At 42.9% G+C, this 21,529-nt stretch overlaps 4 protein-coding genes across 7 annotated transcripts in view; 1 reads left to right on the top strand and 3 right to left on the bottom strand.

Annotated features, from left to right (window-relative positions):
- Nucleotides 1-9,314, bottom strand: part of LOC109865733 (rho GDP-dissociation inhibitor 1) — a 33,322-nt gene extending 24,008 nt beyond the window's left edge. The window contains exons 1-2 of one of the 2 annotated variants that reach the window (XM_031799200.1): nt 9,150-9,296; nt 7,185-7,239 (exon numbers count right to left, since the gene is read on the bottom strand). The gene's annotated coding sequence lies outside the window, so the exon portion shown is untranslated. Of the gene's footprint in view, nt 1-7,184; nt 7,240-9,149 lie in introns of both variants that reach the window. The other variant, XM_020454137.2, reaches the window with a different exon arrangement.
- Nucleotides 9,315-10,398: 1,084 nt separating this feature from the next.
- Nucleotides 10,399-13,277, bottom strand: LOC109888012 (THO complex subunit 4-like). Its single transcript, XM_031799196.1, has 6 exons — nt 12,903-13,277; nt 11,570-11,728; nt 11,313-11,460; nt 11,127-11,196; nt 10,820-11,012; nt 10,399-10,719 (listed from the first exon to the last, which is right to left on the bottom strand). Exons 1-6 carry the CDS (start codon nt 13,134-13,136, stop codon nt 10,705-10,707), a joined length of 819 nt encoding a protein of 272 aa, XP_031655056.1. The 5' UTR covers nt 13,137-13,277; the 3' UTR covers nt 10,399-10,704.
- On the top strand, nt 12,620-16,006 carry LOC109887857 (anaphase-promoting complex subunit 11). 3 transcript variants are annotated; one of them, XM_031799198.1, is made up of 3 exons: nt 13,311-13,406; nt 14,048-14,167; nt 15,660-16,006. In XM_031799198.1, the coding sequence occupies exons 2-3, from the start codon at nt 14,059-14,061 to the stop codon at nt 15,803-15,805; spliced, it is 255 nt and encodes an 84-aa protein (XP_031655058.1). In that variant the 5' UTR covers nt 13,311-13,406; nt 14,048-14,058; the 3' UTR covers nt 15,806-16,006. The 3 variants fall into 3 exon arrangements, with proteins under 3 accessions (XP_031655057.1, XP_031655058.1, XP_031655059.1); XM_031799199.1 differs by lacking the exon at nt 13,311-13,406 and adding an exon at nt 13,420-13,644; XM_031799197.1 differs by having other exon boundaries at nt 12,620-14,167.
- Nucleotides 16,007-17,195: 1,189 nt separating this feature from the next.
- Nucleotides 17,196-20,256, bottom strand: LOC109865888 (protein phosphatase 1 regulatory subunit 27-like). The gene is made up of 3 exons (XM_020454384.2): nt 19,043-20,256; nt 18,602-18,752; nt 17,196-18,106 (listed from the first exon to the last, which is right to left on the bottom strand). The coding sequence occupies exons 1-3, from the start codon at nt 19,272-19,274 to the stop codon at nt 17,977-17,979; spliced, it is 513 nt and encodes a 170-aa protein (XP_020309973.1). The 5' UTR covers nt 19,275-20,256; the 3' UTR covers nt 17,196-17,976.
- Between the last annotated feature and the right edge of the window lie 1,273 nt (nt 20,257-21,529).

The following is a 21,529-nucleotide window of genomic DNA, read 5'->3' as shown; positions in this document are numbered from 1 at the left end:
AGAGGAATGGAAGATTCGATATAGGCCGATAGTTTTTTATATTTTCTGGGTCAAGGTTTGGCTTTTTCAAGAGAGGCTTTATTACTGCCACTTTTAGTGAGTTTGGTACACATCCAGTGGATAGAGAGACGTTTATTATGTTCAACATAGGAGGGCCAAGCACAGGAAGCAGCTCTTTCAGTAGTTTAGTTGGAATAGGGTCCAGTATGCAGCTTGAAGGTTTAGAGGCGATGATTATTTTCATCATTGTGTCAAGAGATATAGTACTAAAACACTTGAGCGTCTCTCTTGATCCTAGGTCCTGGCAGAGTTGTGCAGACTCAGGACAACTGAGGTTTGGAGGAATACGCAGGTTTAAAGAGGAGTCCGTAATTTGCTTTCTAATAATCATAATCTTTTCCTCAAAGAAGTTCATGAATTTATCACTGCTAAAGTGAAAGTCATCCTGCTGCTTTTTAGTTAGCTTTGCGACAGTATTAAAAACGAATTTCGGATTGTTCTTATTTTCCTCAATTAAGTTAGAAAAATAGGATGATCGAGCAGATGCATCTCCAATATCATAACCGCCATTGATAAGATACATTACTGTGCAGCCGTATTCATAGGCCTGGCCAAGGCTTTCGACTCTGTCAATCACCACATTCTTATCGGCAGACAACAGCCTTGGTTTCTCAAATGATCGCCTCGCCTGGTTCACCAACTACTTCTCCGATAGAGTTCAGTGTGTCAAATCGGAGGGCCTGTTGTCCGGAGCTCTGGCAGTCTATGGGAGTGCCACAGGGTTCAATTCTCGGGCCTACTCTCTTCTCTGTATACATCAATGTCGCTCTTGCTGCTGAGGATTCTCTGATCCACCTCTACGCAGACACCATTCCGTATACCTCTGGCCCTTTGGACACTGTTAACTAACCTCCAGACGAGCTTCAATGCCATATAGCTCTCCTTCCGTGGCTTCCAACTGCTCTTAAATGCAAGTAAAACTAAATGCATGCTCTTCAACTGGTCGCTGCCTGCACCTGCCCGCCCGTCCAGCATCACTACTCTGGACGGTTCTGAATATGTGGACAACTACCTAGGTGTCTGGTTAGACTAAACTCTCCTTCCAGACTCACATTAAGCATCTCCAATCCAAAATTAAAATCTAGAATTGGCTTCCTATTTCGCAATAAAGCATCCATAACTCATGCTGCCAAACATAACCTCGTAATACCATGTCATTTACAAAATAGCTTCCAACACTCTACTCAACAAATTGGATGCAGTCTATCACAGTGCCATCCGTTTTGTCACCAACGCCCCATATACTACCCACCACTGCGACCTGTACACTCTCGTTGGCTGGCCCTCGCTTTATGCTCGTCGCTAAAACCACTGGCTCCAGGTTATCTACAAGTCTCTGATAGGTAAAGCTCCACCTTATCTCAGCTCACTGGTCACCATAGCAGCACCCACCCGTAGCACACGCTCCAGCAGGTATATCTCACTGGTCACCCCCAAAGCCAATACTTCCTTTGGCCGCCTTTCCTTCCAGTTCTCTGTTGCCAATGACTGGAACGAACTGCAAAATCACTGAAGCTGAAGACTCATATCTCCCTCACTAGCTTTAAGCACCAGCTGTCAGAGCAGCTCACATAGCCAATCTGTAAATAGCCCATCCAACTACCTCATCCCCATACCATATTTATTTATTTATCTTGCTCCTTTGCACCCCAGTATCTCTACTTGCACATTCATCTTCTGCACATCTACCATCCCAGTGGTTATTTGCTATATTGTAATTACTACGCCACCATGGCCTATTTATTGCCTTTACCTCCCTTATCCTACCTCATTTGCACATGCTGTATATTTAACTTGCACCGGTCGCAGTTGCAAATGAGAACTTGTTCTTAAATAGCTTACATTATTAAATAAAGGTGAAATAAAATAAAATAAGTTTCTAGTCATCTCTCCTCCTTCCAGGCTTTTCCCTCTGGACTTATTGCGAAACTTTCATAAATTAGGTGCATTACCGCCACCGACCTCACTCGTCTGTCAGTCCCCCACGTTTTCAATTACCATTTCTACCACCCTTTGAGAGGGCAATATGTTTATTGTGCACATGTACATTTGCAAGACTCATGGGGTAGAAGTTCTGTTTATTTAATTAAATGTATGGTTTTTCCTTTGTTCATATTTCCCAGGTTATGTCGGACTTCCGTATGTCCGTGTCCTAGATTTATGTCATTCTGGTTGTGCTTAATATAACCATGTGTGCCTTAGTGTGCATAGAAATAGGCTACGTGGTAACATTAAGCTAGCCATTCATACATGGAGCAATAATGTTAAAAAATGGATTAAGTCAAATCTAACAATGTATGCAGAAATGGCCTTTTACATTGTTTATTGGCTGTAATTGCCAATTGTATGGTCCTGGCAGGGGCAAAGTGCTTATGTTCCTGTTTGAGCTCCTGTTAGATTACATTTGGTTTCTCAAGGGGTGGTTGTGCAGTCTTGCCCTCAAATTGTGTCCGTTCAGATAGCCCCTGTATCAGGCTTAACCTGCCCTATTTCTTTTGTGCTATTGCCCGTGTATATTTGGTAAATCAACTAGGCTTTCGGGGATATACAGATGTTCATACCATCCTTCTCTCATCATGGAATTGAAGGTATTACCTGCATAGCACACAAGGCACTATAACAGTAAGGGGCTTTAGTGGAGCAGGTCGAGAGCTTCAAGTTCCTTGGTATCCACATCCCCAACAAACTATCATGGTCCAAACACACCAAAGACGGTCGTGAAGAGGGCACGACCTATTCCCCCTCAGGAGACTGAAAAGATTTGGCATGGGTCCTCAGATTCTCAAAAAGTTCTACAGCTGCACCATCGAGAGCATCTGGTTGCATCACCGCCTGGTATGGCAACTGCCATCCGACCGCAAGGTGTTACAGAGGGTAGTATGTACGGCCGAGTACATCACTGGGGTCATCCTAGTCATAGACTTCTCTATGCTGCCGCATGGCAAGCAGTAACGGAGGGCCAAGTCTAGGTCCAAAAAGCTCCTTAAGAGTGTCTACCCCCAAGCCATAAGAATGCTTAACAGTTAATCAAATGGCTACCCAGACTATTTGCATTGACCCCACCCCGTTTTTTAAATTTTACACTGCTGCTAATTGCTGTTTATTATCTAGGCATAGTCACTTTACCCCTACCTACATGTACATATTGCCTCAACTAATTCAGAGCGCACACTTGATAAAGCACAGAAAGTGTCCACTGCATTAGAGGTCGACCGATTATGATTTTTCAACGACGATACCGATTATTGGAGGACCAAAAAAGCCGATACCGATTAAATCGGCCAATTTTTTAAATGTATTTGTAATAATGACAATTACAACAATATTGCATTAACAATTATTTTAACTTAATATAATACATCAATAAAATCAATTTAGCCTCAAATAAATAATGAAACATGTTCAATTTGGTTTAAATAAATGCAAAAAAAGTGTTGGAAAAGAAAGTAAAAGTGCAATATGTGCCATGTAAGAAAGCTAACATTTAAGTTCCTTGCTCAGAACATGAGAACATATGAAGGCTGGTGGTTCCTTTTAACATGAGTCTTCAATATTCCCAGGTAAGAAGTTTTAGGTTGTAGTTATTATAGGAATATTTCTCTATAACATTTGTATTTCATTAACCTTTGACTATTGGATGTTCTTATAGGCACTTTAGTATTGCCAGTGTAACAGTATAGCTTCCGTCCCTCTCCTCGCTCCTCCCTGGGCTCGAACCAGCAACACAACGACAACAGCCACCATCGAAGCAGCACTACCCATGCAGAGCAAGGGGAACAACTATTCCAAGTCTCAGAGCGAGTGATATTTGAAACGCTATTTGCGCACACCCCGCTAACTAGCTAGCCATTTCGGTTACACCAGCCAAATCTCGAGAGTTGATAGGCTTCAAGTCATAAACAGCGCAATGCTTGATGCACAACGAAGAGCTGCTGGCAAAACGCACGAAAGTGCTGTTTGAATGACTACTTACAAACCTGCTGCTGCCTACCACCGCTCAGTCAGATGCTTGATGTATGATCAGACAGAATATATGCAACGCAGGACACGGGATAAACTAGTAATATCATCAATGTGTGGGTAACTAGTGATTGGGATTGATTGATTGTTTTTTATAAAGATAAGTTTAATGCTAGCTAGCAACTTACCGTGGCTTACTGCATTCGCATAACAGGCAGTCTCCTTGTGGAGTGCAACGAGAGGCAGGTGGTTATAGCGTTGGACTAGTTAAATGTACGGTTGCAAGATTGGATCCCCCGAGCTGACAAGGAGAACATCTGTCGTTCTGCCCCTGAACAAGGCAGTTAACCCACCGTTCCTAGGCCGTCATTGAAAATAAGAATATGTTCTTAACTGACTTGCCTAGTTAAATAAATAAAGTTAAAGGTGTAAAAAAAAAAAAAATATGTGTCCAAAAATACCGATTTCCGATTGTTATGAAAACTCGAAATCAGCCATTCCGATTAATCGGTCAACCTCTAATGTGCACCACACAACAGAGATTCACCGACAGGTATAGAACGCGATGGAATCACCAGCTCGCTTTTTCCAGTTGTGCTTTACTCAGAGTTGATATTTACATAATAAATTCCCCTCGACCACAAATTGGGGAAAACCAACATTACAACATGTGGGTACCCAGTGTACAAGTAGGCTACGCGTAGCTAGCTATATGTGTGGAAACATTTCACCACAAGTAAGACTTAACTTGTTTAGTATAGTCTGTTTGGAACCCCATTCACTACTTATAGTCCATTTGTTCTGTTGGTCTTGGCAAGCTTAATATTCCGGTCGGTAGCTAGCACTCTCATGAAAAGGGGCATTTAGGAAGCCCTACAATATTACGTTTTTCTAAGTAGTGAGAACGCTAGGGAGCAGGCATATTTGAAAAGTAATGTTTAGGCATGTTGTACTTTAAGTTTGTAATTGATAAAAACAAGCAGACAATAAATTGTGTTTGAAAAAAGGTTGATTTCTTGCTGTGAGCCAATGGTGTAACCTAGGCAACCAGACGGTTTTCCTGGTAGGGTGGAGGGGCCTCTGCATTCTATCTAAAATGCTGACCAGACCGCGCACATGTTGATTTTGTTCAACTACACACGATCAGGACACGCAGGTTGAAATATAGAAACAAATTCTGAACCAACTATATTGATTTGGGGACAGGTCGAATAGCATGAAACATTGATGGCAATTTAGCTAGCTAACTTGCTGTTGCTAATTAATATGTCTGGGGTTATAATCATTGGGTTGTTATTTGACCTGAAATGCACAAGGTCCTCTAAGCGGACAATTAATCCATACATTAAAAAAAGGTAAACCGAGTTCATTTCAGACTACTTCTCATGACTTAATATGGCGGTTGGCAACCAACTTGAAGGTGCATTATTGTTTGGGGTGGCAGGTAGATTAGAGGTTAGAGCGTTGGGCCAGTAACCGAAAGGTTGCAAGATCAAATCCCCGAGCAGACAAGGTAAAAATGTTCTACCCCTGAACAAGGCAGTTAACCCACTGTTCCTAGACCGTCATTGTAAATAAGAATTTGTTCTTAACTGACTTCCCTAGTTAAATGGTTAAAAAATTTCAATACCACCAACTGGAATGTGGACCTAAATTCATCTTGCAATCACCCACGTGGAAATATGCTCTCAAAAACCAATGAGGAGAGAGGAGGGACTTGCACTGCGTCACAAATAGAACCAAGTTCTATTTTAGTACCTGGTTACACAGACACTCGTTGACGTGCGTGAGCAATGTGGGTGCAATGACTGAATAACGTGTACATTTATTTTGCAACGCACGGTGTGGTCAGCATATAATACTGACGGAGTATTTTCAAACACACATGTGATTGGCTCAACGGTAAGCTTCATTATAGGGATGCACGATATATCGGAATCGGCCGATATCAGCTAAAACTGCCAACCTCGTGTCGGCCCAACGTCTAGTTTAATGCCGATGTTAAAAACCGAGGTCAAAGCTACCGTGCATACCTATATAATGTAGGTACATGACGTAAAGAAGCCACGTTATATTTTGGGACACTGGCCTTAAAGGCAGAGTTCCTCTGTCCAGTGTCTTTGTTCTTTTGCACATCTTAATCTTTTATTTTATTGGCCAGTCTGAGATATGGCTTTTCCTTTACAACTCTGCCTAGAAGGCCAGCATCCCAGAGTCGCCTCCTCACTGTTGACTTTGAGACTGGTGTTTAACTGCTACAAGGTCCCTATTTTACAATTCTATAATCAAAATGTGTTGGTGACAAAATAATGAAAAGGGTTATACGGTAGCCTCAATAAATAGACAAAGAATTGTGGTTGAACAAGACATTGCATGTATAGATTTTAATATTACTTGACTTTAAAAAAAACGTGACTTGCTCTTAGAATACACGCCTTGAACTTGACACGAGACTCGACCCGTTCTACTTAGGACTCGGACCTTGTGACTTGAGACTTGCTCGTGACTCGAATAATAGTGATTCTGCTAACATACATCCAGCCTCCTGACCTGTCTGAACTAGCAGGCTGGGTGGAATGCCACAGAAGGAGAGAGCTCACCCTGCAGACAGTGGAACATGGATTTGACTGCAGTGATAAACATGCCTGAGCACAGGGTAGCCAGGGGCCTGCTTAGACTCCAGCCTGGTCTCAGACTTGATGTAGGATAGTAAATGTAAATCAGGGACACTCAAATTAGTAGGATATGGTTACATAAGACAGAAGGTTACTTAAGGCAAAATCGAAAGGTGGGTGGTTGGTCGGGTGGGCGTATAACGCAAATATCTAGCAGCCCAAAGGTTGTGTGTTCAAATTTCATCATGGACAACTTTAGCATTTGAGCTAATTAGCAACTACTTACTACTTGTTAGCTACTTAACATGCCCGCTAACCCTTCCCCTTTAACCAAACTCCTAACCTTAATCCCTAGCATAGCTAACGGTAGCCACAACAAATTGGTTCGTAACAAATCATACATAATGGATGATGGTATCCACAAATTAATACATTCCATACGAAATCTACTCTCTTAGATCTGCGTAAAGAATAATACGAAACGTTCTAAGACCAGGTTGCAGACTCACACCGACTGCTTTTACACACAGACACCAGTGGTCGACCTACCTCCATCTTGCAAGAACAGACCCGAGGACAATCAGACGTGGACCCGACGACCAACCTAATGGGTCCAGGTTTAGACCCATGGAAAAGCAATATATATATATATATCAGCCAAGTTGATCTTCTGCTTAATGAATAGGTCTGTATATGTCGTCTAACCCTTCTATTTGTGTAAAACAAATATGCTATAGGCTATGCGGAGCTGTGGTGGGGTCCATTCGGGTCTATCAGCTGTAGTTACATAGACCCAAGACTCAAAGACAATCAAATAAGGCCCGGGCCATATCCAAGGAAAAAGCTTGCACTTTGTACCCAGACCCACCCTGAACTGGTATTTGGTTGGACCCGTGAAGACCTCTATACAACATAATTAACCAAATAACTCAACTGTTTGGGTTGGCAAATGTGTGTCAGATTATAGAAAACTTTTGACCAAATGTCAGGTTGTTTCAGAGCTAATGTTATGTAATGATTTGCACTAAACTTTTCAGTGCCACTTAAGAGTAGAATCTCACTTCCTATTCCCTACTCTTAGGCAAAATCCTCAACTTTGTCTGGGAGGTAGGGGCCAGGTGTTTGTTGGTCTGATTTTAACTCAGCTGGCAAGCTCATGGGATGTTCAGAACAGAAACATAACCATCTGCAAGCTCCTGAGCATATACGAGAGATTGTTTGTCACGGATTGACTATCCATTGACAATTAATGATAATTTAAAGCAATTTCCAATGCTAACTTAATGGATGCTCAATTTAATGAGTTGTGATGTTCCATCGTACAGGGCTCAATCAATGTCGTCCTGGCTTCTAGTCTAAAGGGTCCACTACACCCGCCCAGTCAGAGGAAGATGTCAATTGTTTCTAGCAGATAGGATGTGGTACTTAACATTCAGGTTGACAGAGGAAATAAGTCTACCTACGCTTATGAATTTCCTCTCACATTCACCAACTAGAATTTGCATCAGTAAACATTAATGGATGAAAGTAATTATAGTTGAAATAATGACTCATTTATTCAAACTTGTGAACAAAATGAGTTGTACTCTGCACAGGTGCAGAACAGTCTCTTTCTCCTGTGCAATCAGTGACAATACTCTACACAGCCACCAGCTGTAAAATTATCATTTGCGTTGCAATGGAACTGGGTATGCAGTGTGCACTACAGATCAATATAGTATGTCAAAACATTTATTATCTTATCAACATTGCTTTATGAACTTGAGTTACTTCCTGGAAGAGAAACATCTAAAAAATAAACCTCATTTCCATGATTTTGTTGTCTGTGGGTGGCTAGATAGCTTGAGTTGTAGCGTTAGCTTGCTGCAAAGATAGACTGACCGGTTAATGTAACGTTAGTTACTGACAGGGACAGATGCTAACATGAGAATCCAAACGAAAAGCTACATAATTAGCTAAACAATGTGTTACACTATCTAAAGAACAAAGGTTACCTAATCGTCGAATTTAACACTGTTTCAGGCGACAAAGTAAACGTCAAAGACAGCCAAATAGCTAGTCAGTGATGTTAACACATTAGCTAACTAGTCTCTGAACGGCTAGACACTGCCGCAAGTCATCAAGCTGCACGAGGATTGCTAGCTGGCTAGTTAGTAACATGGGTGTTGGACTCTAGCTACCTGCCACCAAATTAAACCAAACTGTTACAAATGTCCTGTGCTTTTACATAAGTCCCACTGGAGCAGAACAAAATATTAACAGTAGACCAACGTTTACTTAATGTTTCGCTGGCTACATATGGGCACTGCTGCAGCCAGGGTGTGAAGTATGTAACGTTAGATACCATAGCAGGCTATAACGTTACCGTGATTGGCATGCTAACACAAATCAGCAAATTGCTAGTTAGCAAAGTTGGGACGAAATGACACCAGATACAAAGTAAGTCTAAAACATAATGAACCATTCTGTGCTTGATCGTTAACTATTGTATAGGTTGTGAAAGCAGGTCTTTACCGTTTTCCTGCTGTTTTTTTCCCAGGCTCTAGCAGAATAAGTGCTTCTGTTGCTCTTCCCTGTGCAAGTATGGCGAACAAGGAACGGCGCCGCCCCATACAACTCGTTTCCGGGAACTATGCCGCGGCGCGCACGCTCGTTGCAGGTGGCGTGCAGTTGCCGCGCACCCTAAAGAGATTTTAGGTGGGGCTAATTTGAAGTCTTGAACAAGTAGCGGAAGTGTACTTAAACACTTCATTTGAATAGTTTCACATGTTAAAACGGTAGATTTTTTGTAGGTCAATTTATTAGGTCCCCATCCTTCATTGCGAACCGAAGACTAATCAACTGGTCCTTCGACCATTTAAACTAAAATCGAACAAGTCAGTGATGTGATATTGAAAATTTCTTACACTGTAGTAACCACAAACCTAATATGAAAATTAACATGACATATTCATTGGGTTTGACAATCTCACAAGAGTGTTGTGCATGTTATAAAATTGCTTTAGCTTTTCTGGTTCCCCTGCTCCTGCTGATCAGACTGAGCACATTTGAGTCAGTTGCTTAGGCAGGCAGGGGAATCTTGCTTCATCACTACCATTTAGACAATGATCTATGGTGGATTCATGGTCAGTGTAACAGCATACATATTACTTAAAAACAATGAAATGAATATAAGAACCAAAACTAAGCTAGTAGGATAGACGGCAGGACTTCCAACTCAAAATGGCTCCTGCCCTACAGGTGGTTTAGGTAATTAGAATGATCATCCCCACCAGAGGTCAAAGATCCAATTAATTAATGCTTGATATGAGAATGTGGTCAGAAGCATCACATGGATGGGTGTGATGTTATTGGAGCATCCAGAGGCCCAATTGAGCTCCATACCACATCACCATGTGCCTTAAATTTTGCAACAATGCGGAAGGCTCCATATAACTCATTGACTTGATTGGTTGACAGTAGTTGAGGGCCTGCATAAACAAACTCACTTCACAACAGCTCTGTGCCACAAAGCACTAGTGTGTATACCCTGACCTCTGCAGAGGCTATATCACCATAAATGCTGCATGGCCAATGCAGATGCCATATTGACCATATAGTGCCTTTCAGGCGTGTAGGGGCGGTTTCCTGGACACAAAGCATAGTCCAGGGCTAATTAAGCTCTTAAGAGAATTTACACCGAAACAGCTTTGCACCATGACTAAACTTAATGTGTGGGAAACCAGCCCTTAGTGTCCTACAGAACTTCAACAAGAGGCAGATGCACTGGAACAGTTTGTTTTATAGGTTTATTACAACTATGCACAAGGAGAAGGGGAGGCAAAGGGCAACAAAAAACTCCCCCCCAAAAAACCTACAATCATCCCAAAAATAAATGGTACAAAAAGTGTTCATAATATTAAAAAGGGAGAAAAGCCAGATCCATCCCACACATTAAAATGATGCCTAAGAACAGTAAATGTAAAAGATCTGGTCCATTTCTCAGGTCAAAGTCAAAAAGCTTCAGATCCGACAGGACGAAGATGGGTTGGGATGAGGTGAGGGATTCAAATGAGTGCTTCTGGGAATTCTAACTGGTCTCCATCTGCAATTAAAAACAAGTTGAAATTAGGACCATATTCTACCTACAAAGATAAAGCCCCTTACATTATAGGAATATAAATTCCTCACTTTCATGCAATTACCTTGGCATTGTAAGCATCCAACTGGGCATCCAGCTCTTCAGCAGACAACTGCTGTGGTTTGCCTCCACCACGTCCGCCTCTACCCCTGCCCCTGGAGCCTCTGCCTACCCGCCTGTCTCCGCCTCCCCGCCTTTCTGAGAAATTGGGGCGTCCGATTCGGTCTCTGTTGAACCCACCACCGCCTCCGTTTGAACTGCAAACAGATTCAAAGATAATCAATGAACTACTGGGATTCACCAGATTTATAAAACGAAGAAAAAAAATATCATACATGACAAGATAAAAGAAAGCTTATAGAATCACCTACCTCTGTGAAGGTCGTCTCTGGTTATCGTCTCTGATTTGTGATGTGACGTGCTGAATGCTCATGGCGCGGCCTGTGAGCAAAGGGAAAATAAGATTAGGCATCGTTGTTCGGGAGCGTTAATCAATGGCCACATTTTATGACGAACTAGCTTCAAAATAATATCAACTAACTCAAATTAAAGCTCACCATCGAGTGGTACATTGTTGTACTGTTTCATGGCTTTGAGTGCATCAGCCCTCCTCTCAAAGTGGACGTCAGCGGTTCCCTGGCTGCGGCCAGACCGGTCATAGTGCACAGCCGCTTTCTTCAATGTACCAAATTCCGCAAACAACTCCTGAAAAAACACACACAATAAGGGAATATGGCCGGTATAATTCATGTTTAACATCAACGGTTCGGTGAAAAGGCCGACATCTTTGTATTCGATTGACTGTAGAAATTACCTGGATATCAGCGTCAGAGACACCGAAGTCAAGGTTTGAGACAAGGAGCTTGCCGCCAGTCTCTACACCACCACCGCCTGCTCCCCCGCCACCACCAGCATTACCGCCAAAGCCACCTTCGAACATGTCGTGTTGCCATTTGTCCGGAAGCTCTCTGGGCTGTAAAGGTAGAATGAAAAAAATGCAGCTGCTGACTTCTGGTTCCCCTGCTCCTGCTGATCAGACTGAGCACATTTGAGTCAGTTGCTTAGGCAGGCAGGGGAATCTTGCTTCATCACTACCATTTAGACAATGATCTATGGTGGATTCATGGTCAGTGTAACAGCATACATATTACTTAATAAAAACAATGAAATGAATATAAGAACCAAAACTAAGCTAGTAGGATAGACGGCAGGACTTCCAACTCAAAATGGCTCCTGCACTACAGGTGGTTTGAAGGTGGTGTAGGTAATTAGAATGGCAGTGTAGGCAACAACAAAAAACTGACTTGATCTCGATGGCAAGGACAGCATCCAGATTCTGCTTCAACTCCAAATGACGAAAAAGTCCATCCAAAGAAAAATCCTTCCTTCAAAACGTGTGAAAGTCATTTCCCTTAACCGACCATGGAAAGTTCAATAAAGTTCCTTGGGGTGTTGTGCTTTGCAGTCTGGGTCAAAATATGAAAAAAAAGAAGAAAAAAAACTGTTGCACAGGAATGGTGGCACAGTTGACAGAACATCCATTTTGAGAGTCGCCATTTTGTTAGCTTCGTTGCGTTAACAGTCCCAATTCTTGATTATTTGACAAATCTGTAACTTAATGGATGGCCAATAATGCGCCAGTCGACAAAATAGGATCAAGAAGTTGTGGACTACCAAAAAAAAAACACGAGGTACACGTCTTGCAGACCAAAGGTGAATATCTGGGCCAGGTCGCATTCAAACTACAAACAAGTGTTAGCTAGCTAGCTTTGCGGATCAGCTCCGTTTTGAAGTGGCCAACGAGTGTGAACAAGACGTTAACGTCACCTAACTAGTTAGCGTTCCCTCCCAGAAACATAGGACATGGCGAGTAACATTCAATAGTGCTGGTTAGCAACTGTTTGACCTGAAGCCAAACACGACTTTGTACGTCATTATCATATTAAAAAAACGTTTCTGAACAGTGGTTTCTTCTTTGGGTTGTGCCCTATAGCGCACTCCCCGATGATAATTCCACATCCATCAGCAACCTTGCGAACTACCTCGTACGTGTCGCAGCACATTTAACAAGATCAGCTAAATTATTTAACATTCGTCGTCGTCGCCTCTGCCATTCCTCCTTTTTCTGTGATCCTCCGTGTTCCTACCCTGCTGTATGGCGTGGGTCTGCTGTCGCTTCTGTCTCCGCTGAAGTTCTGTCGACCCCTCATGGGCCCGGATCCGCCTGTCCGGCCTCCGGAGACAGCGCCACCGGGTCGCCCTCCACTCCCACCTCGACCCGTTGATCCTCGGCTGCGGCCTCCTCGATTTCCGCGGCCACCTCCACCTTTCTTACTTTGTTGAATAATGTCATCCAAAGACATATCCATCTTATCAGCCATGGTGGCACTTGTCGTGTTAGAGAACACCAAATAATTGGAAAATTAACTTTAATAATTACGTTTTTGGTAGCAAAATCTAGCCGCGTTCCTTCGTGCTAATCAATGGCGAATAGCTAAAGTTTGAGTGACGTTAGTGGGCTTAAAAATAATTGTAGGAAGTGACGTAAATGCATTCTCACTAGCATTTCCGTTCGATTTAGCGCGTCTTTCACGACCAAACGTCCTCTCTGTTGCTGTATTGTGCCTCTATCCAGCATTGCAATCATAAAGGTACCTTTCTGGTTGGGGGGCAGTGTACAGTCAAAAGAGACCACCATATATTTATTTTTGACAATGTTTTTTTAGATTTTTCTATTTCAATTCGTTCTCAAATGTAAATAAATCAAAGGAAAAGACGAGACACTACATACCCTGGTTCGATTCCAGGCTGTATCACAACAGGCCGTGATTGGGAGTCCCATAGGGCGGTGCACAATTGGCCTAGCGTCCTCCGGATTAGGCCGTCATTGTAAATAATAATTTGTTCTTAATTTGTTTCCTAGTTAAATAAACATCGCTCTGGATGGCAGTGTTGTACCTCTTTATCCTCCACGGGCATGGGTGGCGATGTTTTCCCCCGATTCGAGGATGTAACGTTAAATGTGTCGGGAACTCTCAGGAAATGTTTTGTCTTCATTTTAAAATCTTAATACATTTGCCATGTTACTTAAAAGCAAGTTATTCCAAATGTCAACAGCGAAGTAACATCATGTGTTGCACCAGCTTTCTAGACGAGCAAACATGAAATTAAACTACTGTGTACAGCTGGTTACTGTAACGGTAGCTAGCTACTAAGCTAACGTGAAGAGGTCTAACGTTAGTATTTAGCTAAGCTAGCCACTTTGAACATTCATACAACGTGTGCCCATCAGGTTCACGGGAGATGAAGGTTAAAATCAAGCAGTGGAACGGCGTGGCATCCTGGCTGTGGATGGCCAATGATGAGAACTGTGGGATCTGCAGGATGTCTTTTAATGGCTGCTGCCCAGACTGTGAGTTTCTATATAACGCTGCTTACTAACTTACTACTGAGTTATTCCACGTCTCATCAACATGTTACTAACTCCCTGAAATGAATGTATGCACGAACTCGATATGCTTCTTAGTGCATTCGGAAAGTTTCCAATCTCCATTACTTTTTCCACATTTTGTTACGTTACAGCCTTATTCTAAAATGGATAAAAACATTTAAAAAATCCTCAGTAATGTACACACAATACCCGATATTGACAAAGTGAAAACAGGTATTCAGACCCCTTGCTATGAGACTCGAAAGTGAGCTCAGGTGTCCATAAATTAAATTGATTGGACATGAATTGGAAAGGCACACACCTGTCTATATAAGGTCCCACAGTTGTGCGCATGTCAGAGCAAAAAAACAAGCCATGAGGTAGAGGGAATTGTCGTAGAGCGCTGAGACAGGATTGTGTCTAGGCACAGATCAGGGGAAGGGTACCAAAAAATGTCTGCAGCATTGAAGATCCCCAAGAACAAAGTGGCCTCCACCATTCTTAAATGGAAGAAGTTTGGAACCACCAAGACTCTTCCTAGAGTTGGCCGCCCGGCCAAACTGAGCAATCGGGAGAAAGTGCCATGGTCAAGGAGGTGACCAAGAAACCGATGGTCACTCTGACAGAGCTCTAGAGTTCTTCTGTGGCATATTCATGGTGCTGGCATATTCATACAATGGGGATGTTTTTCAGCGGCAGGCACTGGGAGACTAGTCAGGATTGAGGCAAAGATGAATGTAGCAAAGTAGAGAGAGATCCTTGATGAAAACCTGCTCCAGAGTGCTCAGGACCTCAGACTGGGGTGAAGGTTCACCTTCCAACAGGACAACATTACTAAGCACACAGCCAAGACAACGCAGGAGTGGCTTCGGGACAAGTCTCTGAATGTCCTTGAGAGGCCCAGCCAGAACCTAGACTTGATCCCGATCGAACATCTCTGGAGAGACCTGAAAATAACTGTGCAGCAACGTTCCCCAGCCAACCGGACAGAGCTTGAGAGGATCTGCAGAGAAGAATGGGAGAAACTCTCCAAATACAGGTGTGCCAAGCTTGTAGTGTCATACCCAAGAAGACTCAGGGCTGTAATCACTGCCAAAAGTTATTCAACAAAGTACTGAGTAAAGGGTCTGAAAAGTTATGTTGTGATACTTCATTTAATTTTTTATAAATTAGCAAAAATGTATAACCTGTTTTTGCTTTGTCATTATGTGGTATTGTGTGTAGATTGATGAAGAAGAAAAAATCTAAATAATACCTTTTTAGAATAAGGCTGTAATGTAACAAAATGTGGAAAAAGTCAAGGGGTCTGAATACTTTCTGAATGCACTGTATGTCTATTGACACATTCATATCTTGACGGTCATGCATCAATTGTTCTTTTCGATATCATGGCGTGTTCAACATTGTGACTATATGGACACTTATCCTCTCTCTTGAGGGGAGACTTTTCAGCAACGTAATGTCTACTTTCCAGGTAAGGTTCCTGGAGATGACTGCCCATTGGTCTGGGGCCAGTGCTCCCACTGCTTCCACATGCACTGCATCCTCAAATGGCTCAACTCCCAGCAGGTCCAGCAGCAGTGCCCCATGTGTCGGCAGGAGTGGAAGTTCAAAGAATGAGCTCATCTGGAGAACATCGCTCGAATGCCTTTCAAAGAGACTGATGCGTCAGAATCAGAGGATTCTAGTGTTTCGGAATACATATGCTTCTGTTTTTGTTGTACATTTCCAGCTACTTTTTTTTCTCTTCTCTGAGGCTGTCATTGTTTGTATTATGTGGAGGGGTGTGTGAATAAATATGTGATTAGGATTTAATCTTGACCTGCTACTGTACTGATCATTTATATAGTGGTTTTCTCAAACTCGGTTATTTACATTGTATGAGAGTAATTTTCCTCTTTATCAATGCAAATTCATTGAATTGGTATCAATAGCCCCTGAGATTTACTGTGTACAAAACATTAGGAACACCTGCTCTTTCCATGACAGACTGACCAGGTGACAGCTATGATCCCTTACTGAAGTCACTTGTTAAATCAGTGTAGATGAAGCCTTGAGACAAATGACATATGGATTGTGTGTGTGTGCCATTTGAGGGTGAATGGGCAAGACCAAAAATGTTTCCCACAGTCGTCACGTTGGCTAGATGTCCTTTGGGTGGTGGACCATTCTTGATAAACACGGGAAACTGTTAAGCATGAAAAACTCAGCAGCGTTGCAATTCTTTACACACAAACCAGTGCGCCTGGCACCTACTACCCCATTCAAAAGCACTTACATTTTTTGTAGGCCAGCATCCCTGTGGAACACTTGACACCTTGTAGAGTCCATGCCTGACAAATGTAGGCATTTATGAGGGCGAAAGGGGTTGCAACTCAATATGAGTAAGGTGTTCCTTATGTTTTGTTCACTGTGTATATGCGCTATTGTTTTGACGGTCAAGACCACGTGGAACAAACCAAAAGTAGAGCCCCACCTGAAGTACATAACAACTTCTCTCAAACCACTCTACAGGATCAGCTACATACAGTCCACTAATACATTAGGGGTATGATAGTTTGATGCTAGATCATTGGTGTACGGGAAACTTCCACTCTTAATACTGATAGGGTATTTTCTTGTGGCTAAAGCACAACCCTGACTTGGCTTTTGATTTTCTCAGCCGCCCTTTCCCAAATTCTACTTGTCTCTCTAAATCCATCAGAAACCAGCACCTCAGCCAATACTGTACAGTACTCATTGTGCAGAGGCATGGATAATCACCTTCCTGCAGAGAGCTGGTCCAATTAACAATCATTAACTTGATCCCCGGCCGGAGCCTGCCTACCGGGAACTGTTCCTTGCTTCAATGTTAGAAGTGCTTCTTAGTCCACCAAGGTTAATTGGAACCAAGATTGGTTACTGTAGTTTGAAATGAAAGTCAAAAGAATACCTTTTCTTTCCCTTCAAACAGTTTTGTCAAGTTCTTATACTAGTAGTTTATAAAGACGAATAGATCACTAAGTTGTTTTAATATGAAAATATTTTAATGAAAAAATGTATAAAAGGCAATTCTTTTCAAAGCGGTGTAACCACAATTGATTGCACACAGTTTCAGTTATGATTGTAAAAGCAATTGTAAACACACAATTAGCCATTCCAGTGGTGTTTGCAAATGTATAGAGGTAAAGTGCAATGTACATATTCATGTGGTACATATGCAGTCTTCGTTTATCAAATGTAAAAGTTGTATGATGTAAATGACAAATCTTGAACTATAAACGCTGTCAGTAGGTAGAGTTGACCTATCACATTGGTTTACTGCGGTGGGCAGTAGGCCCCATTTCAGAATGGCCCTATGAGTCAAGAGGATAACGACAGATCCATGTTTCACAACTTCCAAAAAAAGCTTTCACACATCAACTATATAAAGTAGTTCAAAAAGCTCATTACCAGACTGCTATCTAATTCATTTCAGTGCTGCGTTCACCCTGTATGAAAAAAGTACAAAAGCTAACTTCTGCACCTGCAAACAGCATTACATTACATGCCTGCTGAGATTGCCTGAAGGAGCCCCTTTCCAGCAATAGTTCAGTTCACTCTCAAAGGCAACCATCTACTGTTGGCAGGCCACCTTCCTCCCACCAGACCAGATATATGTCTCCAGGACCTCTACAAGGGAGGGAGGGCACAGAATGACTGTTCTACCGATCTGTCCATTTAATTCCATTGTCGAGGGTCAACCGGGAGGCCTGGGCGAGGAAGGAGACTGAAGATTCAGTGGAGTTTTAAAGTTAGATGAGGAGGAGAGCTCAGTCGTCCTCCACCCCAAGCAGCCCCTTCAGCTCTCGAACCCCCGTGACCTCTGAGTCGATGAGATCGGCAGGTGTCTCCCCACACTCGTTTTCCGCCCGAGGGTCAGCGCCAATAGAAAGCAGGTACCTAGTGGGAGAAGCAGAAAAAAAGCATTCAGCCAGTGAAGAAAGTATCCAAATTGTATGTGCCGCGCAGAGATAGATAAACGTGAGATTCTTCAGAGGGTTAGAGGAATGTGGCGGATCCTCAGTGTAACTTACTGCTATTGGCGTACGAGGGCTACTCAAAATTCAGCCAATGCGTGTTTTGGTTTGTCTTGCTTGCAAGCACTTGACACTGTAAACCGGCGGTGTGAGCTGTGTCCCAGTGATGTAAAAAACGTAATCTTCACCTATCCTGAAGTGCATTGAATTCCTGAACTGCAGGGATGCTGCATTGACATGGCCAGCAGCATAAATACGAGTTAGTCAGAGCGTTCAATGGTTCAAGTTGATGTTAATAGTACATCGGCTGAAGTCCCACTTGTGCGAGAGACCACTGACCTCGCTTAATGTGTGTGGATAAAAAAAACTAAAGCTAGTGACTGTAGATGTTGTGGGTATGCTAGGAGCGTTGACTCACTTGGCAATGTCAGGGAATCCGTCGCTGCAGGCCATGTGGAGAGGTGTCCAGCCCTCCAGGTCTCTCTGGTGGATGTCTGCTCCGTGCTTCACCAGCAGCTTCACACACTCCAGGTTCCCAGAGAGGACGGCCTCATGGATCGCTGCCATACCTGCAGAGCAGTCGATAGGAATGGATGGCAAATAGCATCAGTACAGGTTAATTGTAGGGACATTGAAGGGAACACTCAATGAACAGTTTATACCGAGGCATTACTCCATTACTGCACGTGCTACAGAGACAAGTCATTGCACCAATACTGGAGGGATTACAAATGAGCACGACTTTGGAACTGTTAAGCCCAGTTGAAATCGAACCAGAACATGAAGATACTTCTGATGCTTCCAGCTCTTGAATGGATTAAAATGGTTTCATTTTTGTTCTGATTTCATGGTGACTCACCAGAGTGGTAGATGGTTTCCAGGCTGACCCTCCTCTTTCTGATGAAGAGTCTGATCCTGTCTAGCTCGCCCTGCCGGATGTAGTCCTGGAACACGATGTCGTTGGGGAAGTGGACGCTGCGGACTGGTTTGATCTGTGGAGAAGAGTGGGCGCAAGAAGAGCTGCTGGACTCTTTGGGGCCATAAGCCTTGATACCTCTGGACTGGCAGACTGGGTCCTGGTAGAACTTCATCCTTAAGAAACTTAAGTCTTGTTCAAAGATAAACTTCAGATGAAAATCTGCATTCCTTTTTCAGCAGTAAAATTATAAACCAAAAGGCAGTGAAATTGAATTAAGATATGTCCTTCAAAAAAGCCTTTCTTCTTTTGTCAATGGCTCTCGTGGTGCAGTGTCCTGTATGTTTCAGACAGCGGGGCAAGTCCTGTTCTGAAATCCAAGGCCTGCGTATAGACCTCTATATACTCTCTTACAGGGCTATTTTAGGTTCTGTCACCTGACAGGTCAAGTTCTAGAACTGGATGATGAGTGACCCCCGGAGTTGGGTCCCTTCAACCATCCTGTCACAAGCACTGGACGTAGCTCATATCGCCAGCCATGACTGTAGCAATAACCACAGCTTCTGTTTTCACCCACAGCCTATTAGACACACTCGTCCCCACCCCACTTTTGAACTTGACCCCTCCAGTTCCCAGATGCTCACCATTCAAGATGCATGACAGCCACTGGGCACGCACCACAGAAGGGCGAGAACCGTCTCGTAAATAGGACATAGAAGCCAATGCTAGGCATCGTGCCAAGAGGGGGTCAAGTGTCATGACTGGGCTTTTGAAAATAACATTGATAAGGCGTTTGATTTAGAAATAGGCAAATTAATCGGCCAGTCATATACGATGCATACCTCTAACTTTACAGAAAGGTAATCAGTCAATAAGGCTTTAGTTTGGTTGTTGTGGGAAATTTACTGCAAGAGACTTAATCCAGTAAGCAGGACTTAAAAATCGGCACTTTTTCTTAATTGAATCATAGTTACGGACAGAAGGACTTACTGTCCATGTGTTATAACCATTGGGCCCTAGTTATAACCTATTTCAAATACATGGTTATATACGTTATTGCGGGTGTAGCGAACTGTTTGTGGAAGCTAGAAGCACGGCTGCCCTACCTGTCAGCGCCATCTTAATAGCTTACGTACAGTAGGGCAAGAAAGTATTTAGTCAGCCACCAATTGTGCATGTTCTCCCACTTAAAAAGATGAGGCCTGTAATTTTCATCATAGGTACACTTCAACTATGACAGACAAAATGAGGAAAAAAATCACATTGTAGAATTTTTCATGAATTGATTTGCAAATTATTTTGGAAAATAAGTATTTGATCAATAACAAAAGTTTCTCAATACTTTGTTATATACCCTTTGTTGATAATGACAGAGGCCAAACGTTTTCACACACTGTTGCTGGTATTTTGGCCCATTCCTCCATGCAGATCTCCTCTAGAGCAGTGATGTTTTGGGGCCGTTGCTGGGCAACACAGACTTTCAACTCCCTCCAACAATTTTCTATGGGGTTGAGATCTGGAGACTGGCTAGGCCACTCCAGGACCTTGAAATGCTTTTTACTAAGCCACTCCTTCGTTGCCGGGCAGAGTGTTTGGGATCATTGTCATGCTGAAAGACCCAACCACGTTTCATCTTCAATGCCCTTGCTGATGGGAGGTTTTCACTCAAAATCTCACGATACATGGCCCCATTCATTCTTTCCTTTACACGGATCAGTCGTCCTGGTCCCTTTGCAGAAAAACAGCCCCAAAGCATGATGTTTCCACCCCCATGCTTCACAGTAGGTATGGTGTTCTTTGGATGCAACTCAGCATTCTTTGTCCTCCAAACACGACGAATTGAGTTTCTACCAAAAAGTTATATTTTGGTTTCATCTGACCATATGACATTCTCCCAATCTTCTTCTGGATCATCCAAATGCTGTCTAGCAAACTTCAGACGGGCCTGGACATGTACTGGCTTAAGCAGGGGGACACGTCTTGCAGTGCAGGATTTGAGTCCCTGGCGGCGTAGTGTTACTGATGGTAGGCTTTGTTACTTTGGTCCCAGCTCTCTGCAGGTCATTCACTAGGTCCACCCGTGTGGTTCTGGGATTTTTGCTCACCGTCCTTGTGATCATTTTGACCCCACGGGGTGAGATCTTGCGTGGAGCCCCAGATCGAGGGAGATTATCAGTGGTCTTGTATGTCTTACATTTCCTAATAACTGCTCCCACAGTTGATTTCTTCAAACCAAGCTGCAGGTCTACAATTTTGTTTCTGGTGTCCTTTGACAGCTTTTTGGTCTTGGCCATAGTGGAGTTTGGAGTGTGACTGTTTGAGGTTGTGGACAGGTGTCTTTTGAAATAACAAGTTCAAACAAGTGCCATTAATACAGGTAACGAGTAGTGGACAGAGGAGCCTCTTAAATAAGTATTTGGTCACCTACAA

This window comes from Oncorhynchus kisutch, linkage group LG20 (genome assembly GCF_002021735.2).
Source record: "Oncorhynchus kisutch isolate 150728-3 linkage group LG20, Okis_V2, whole genome shotgun sequence".
Taxonomy (NCBI): domain Eukaryota; kingdom Metazoa; phylum Chordata; class Actinopteri; order Salmoniformes; family Salmonidae; genus Oncorhynchus; species Oncorhynchus kisutch.
This window is presented reverse-complemented; position numbering and strand designations above follow the sequence as displayed.

Bases quoted from the DNA above. Each gene is read 5' to 3' on its own strand.
- LOC109888012 (XM_031799196.1), bottom strand. From the start codon at position 13,136: ATGGCTGATAAGATGGATATGTCTTTGGATGACATTATTCAACAAAGT. The intron at 11,461-11,569 runs GTAATTTCTACA...GTGTTTTTTCAG, and splicing joins TCTCTGACGCTGATATCCAG to GAGTTGTTTGCGGAATTTGG. The intron at 11,013-11,126 runs GTAGGTGATTCT...ATCTGTTTGCAG, and splicing joins CAGAGACGACCTTCACAGAG to TTCAAACGGAGGCGGTGGTG.
- LOC109887857 (XM_031799197.1), top strand. From the start codon at position 14,059: ATGAAGGTTAAAATCAAGCAGTGGAACGGCGTGGCATCCTGGCTGTGG. The intron at 14,168-15,659 runs GTGAGTTTCTAT...TCTACTTTCCAG, and splicing joins TAATGGCTGCTGCCCAGACT to GTAAGGTTCCTGGAGATGAC.
- LOC109865888 (XM_020454384.2), bottom strand. From the start codon at position 19,274: ATGAAGTTCTACCAGGACCCAGTCTGCCAGTCCAGAGGTATCAAGGCT. The intron at 18,753-19,042 runs GTGAGTCACCAT...ACTGCTCTGCAG, and splicing joins GGAAACCATCTACCACTCTG to GTATGGCAGCGATCCATGAG. The intron at 18,107-18,601 runs GTGAGTCAACGC...TTCTCCCACTAG, and splicing joins GGATTCCCTGACATTGCCAA to GTACCTGCTTTCTATTGGCG.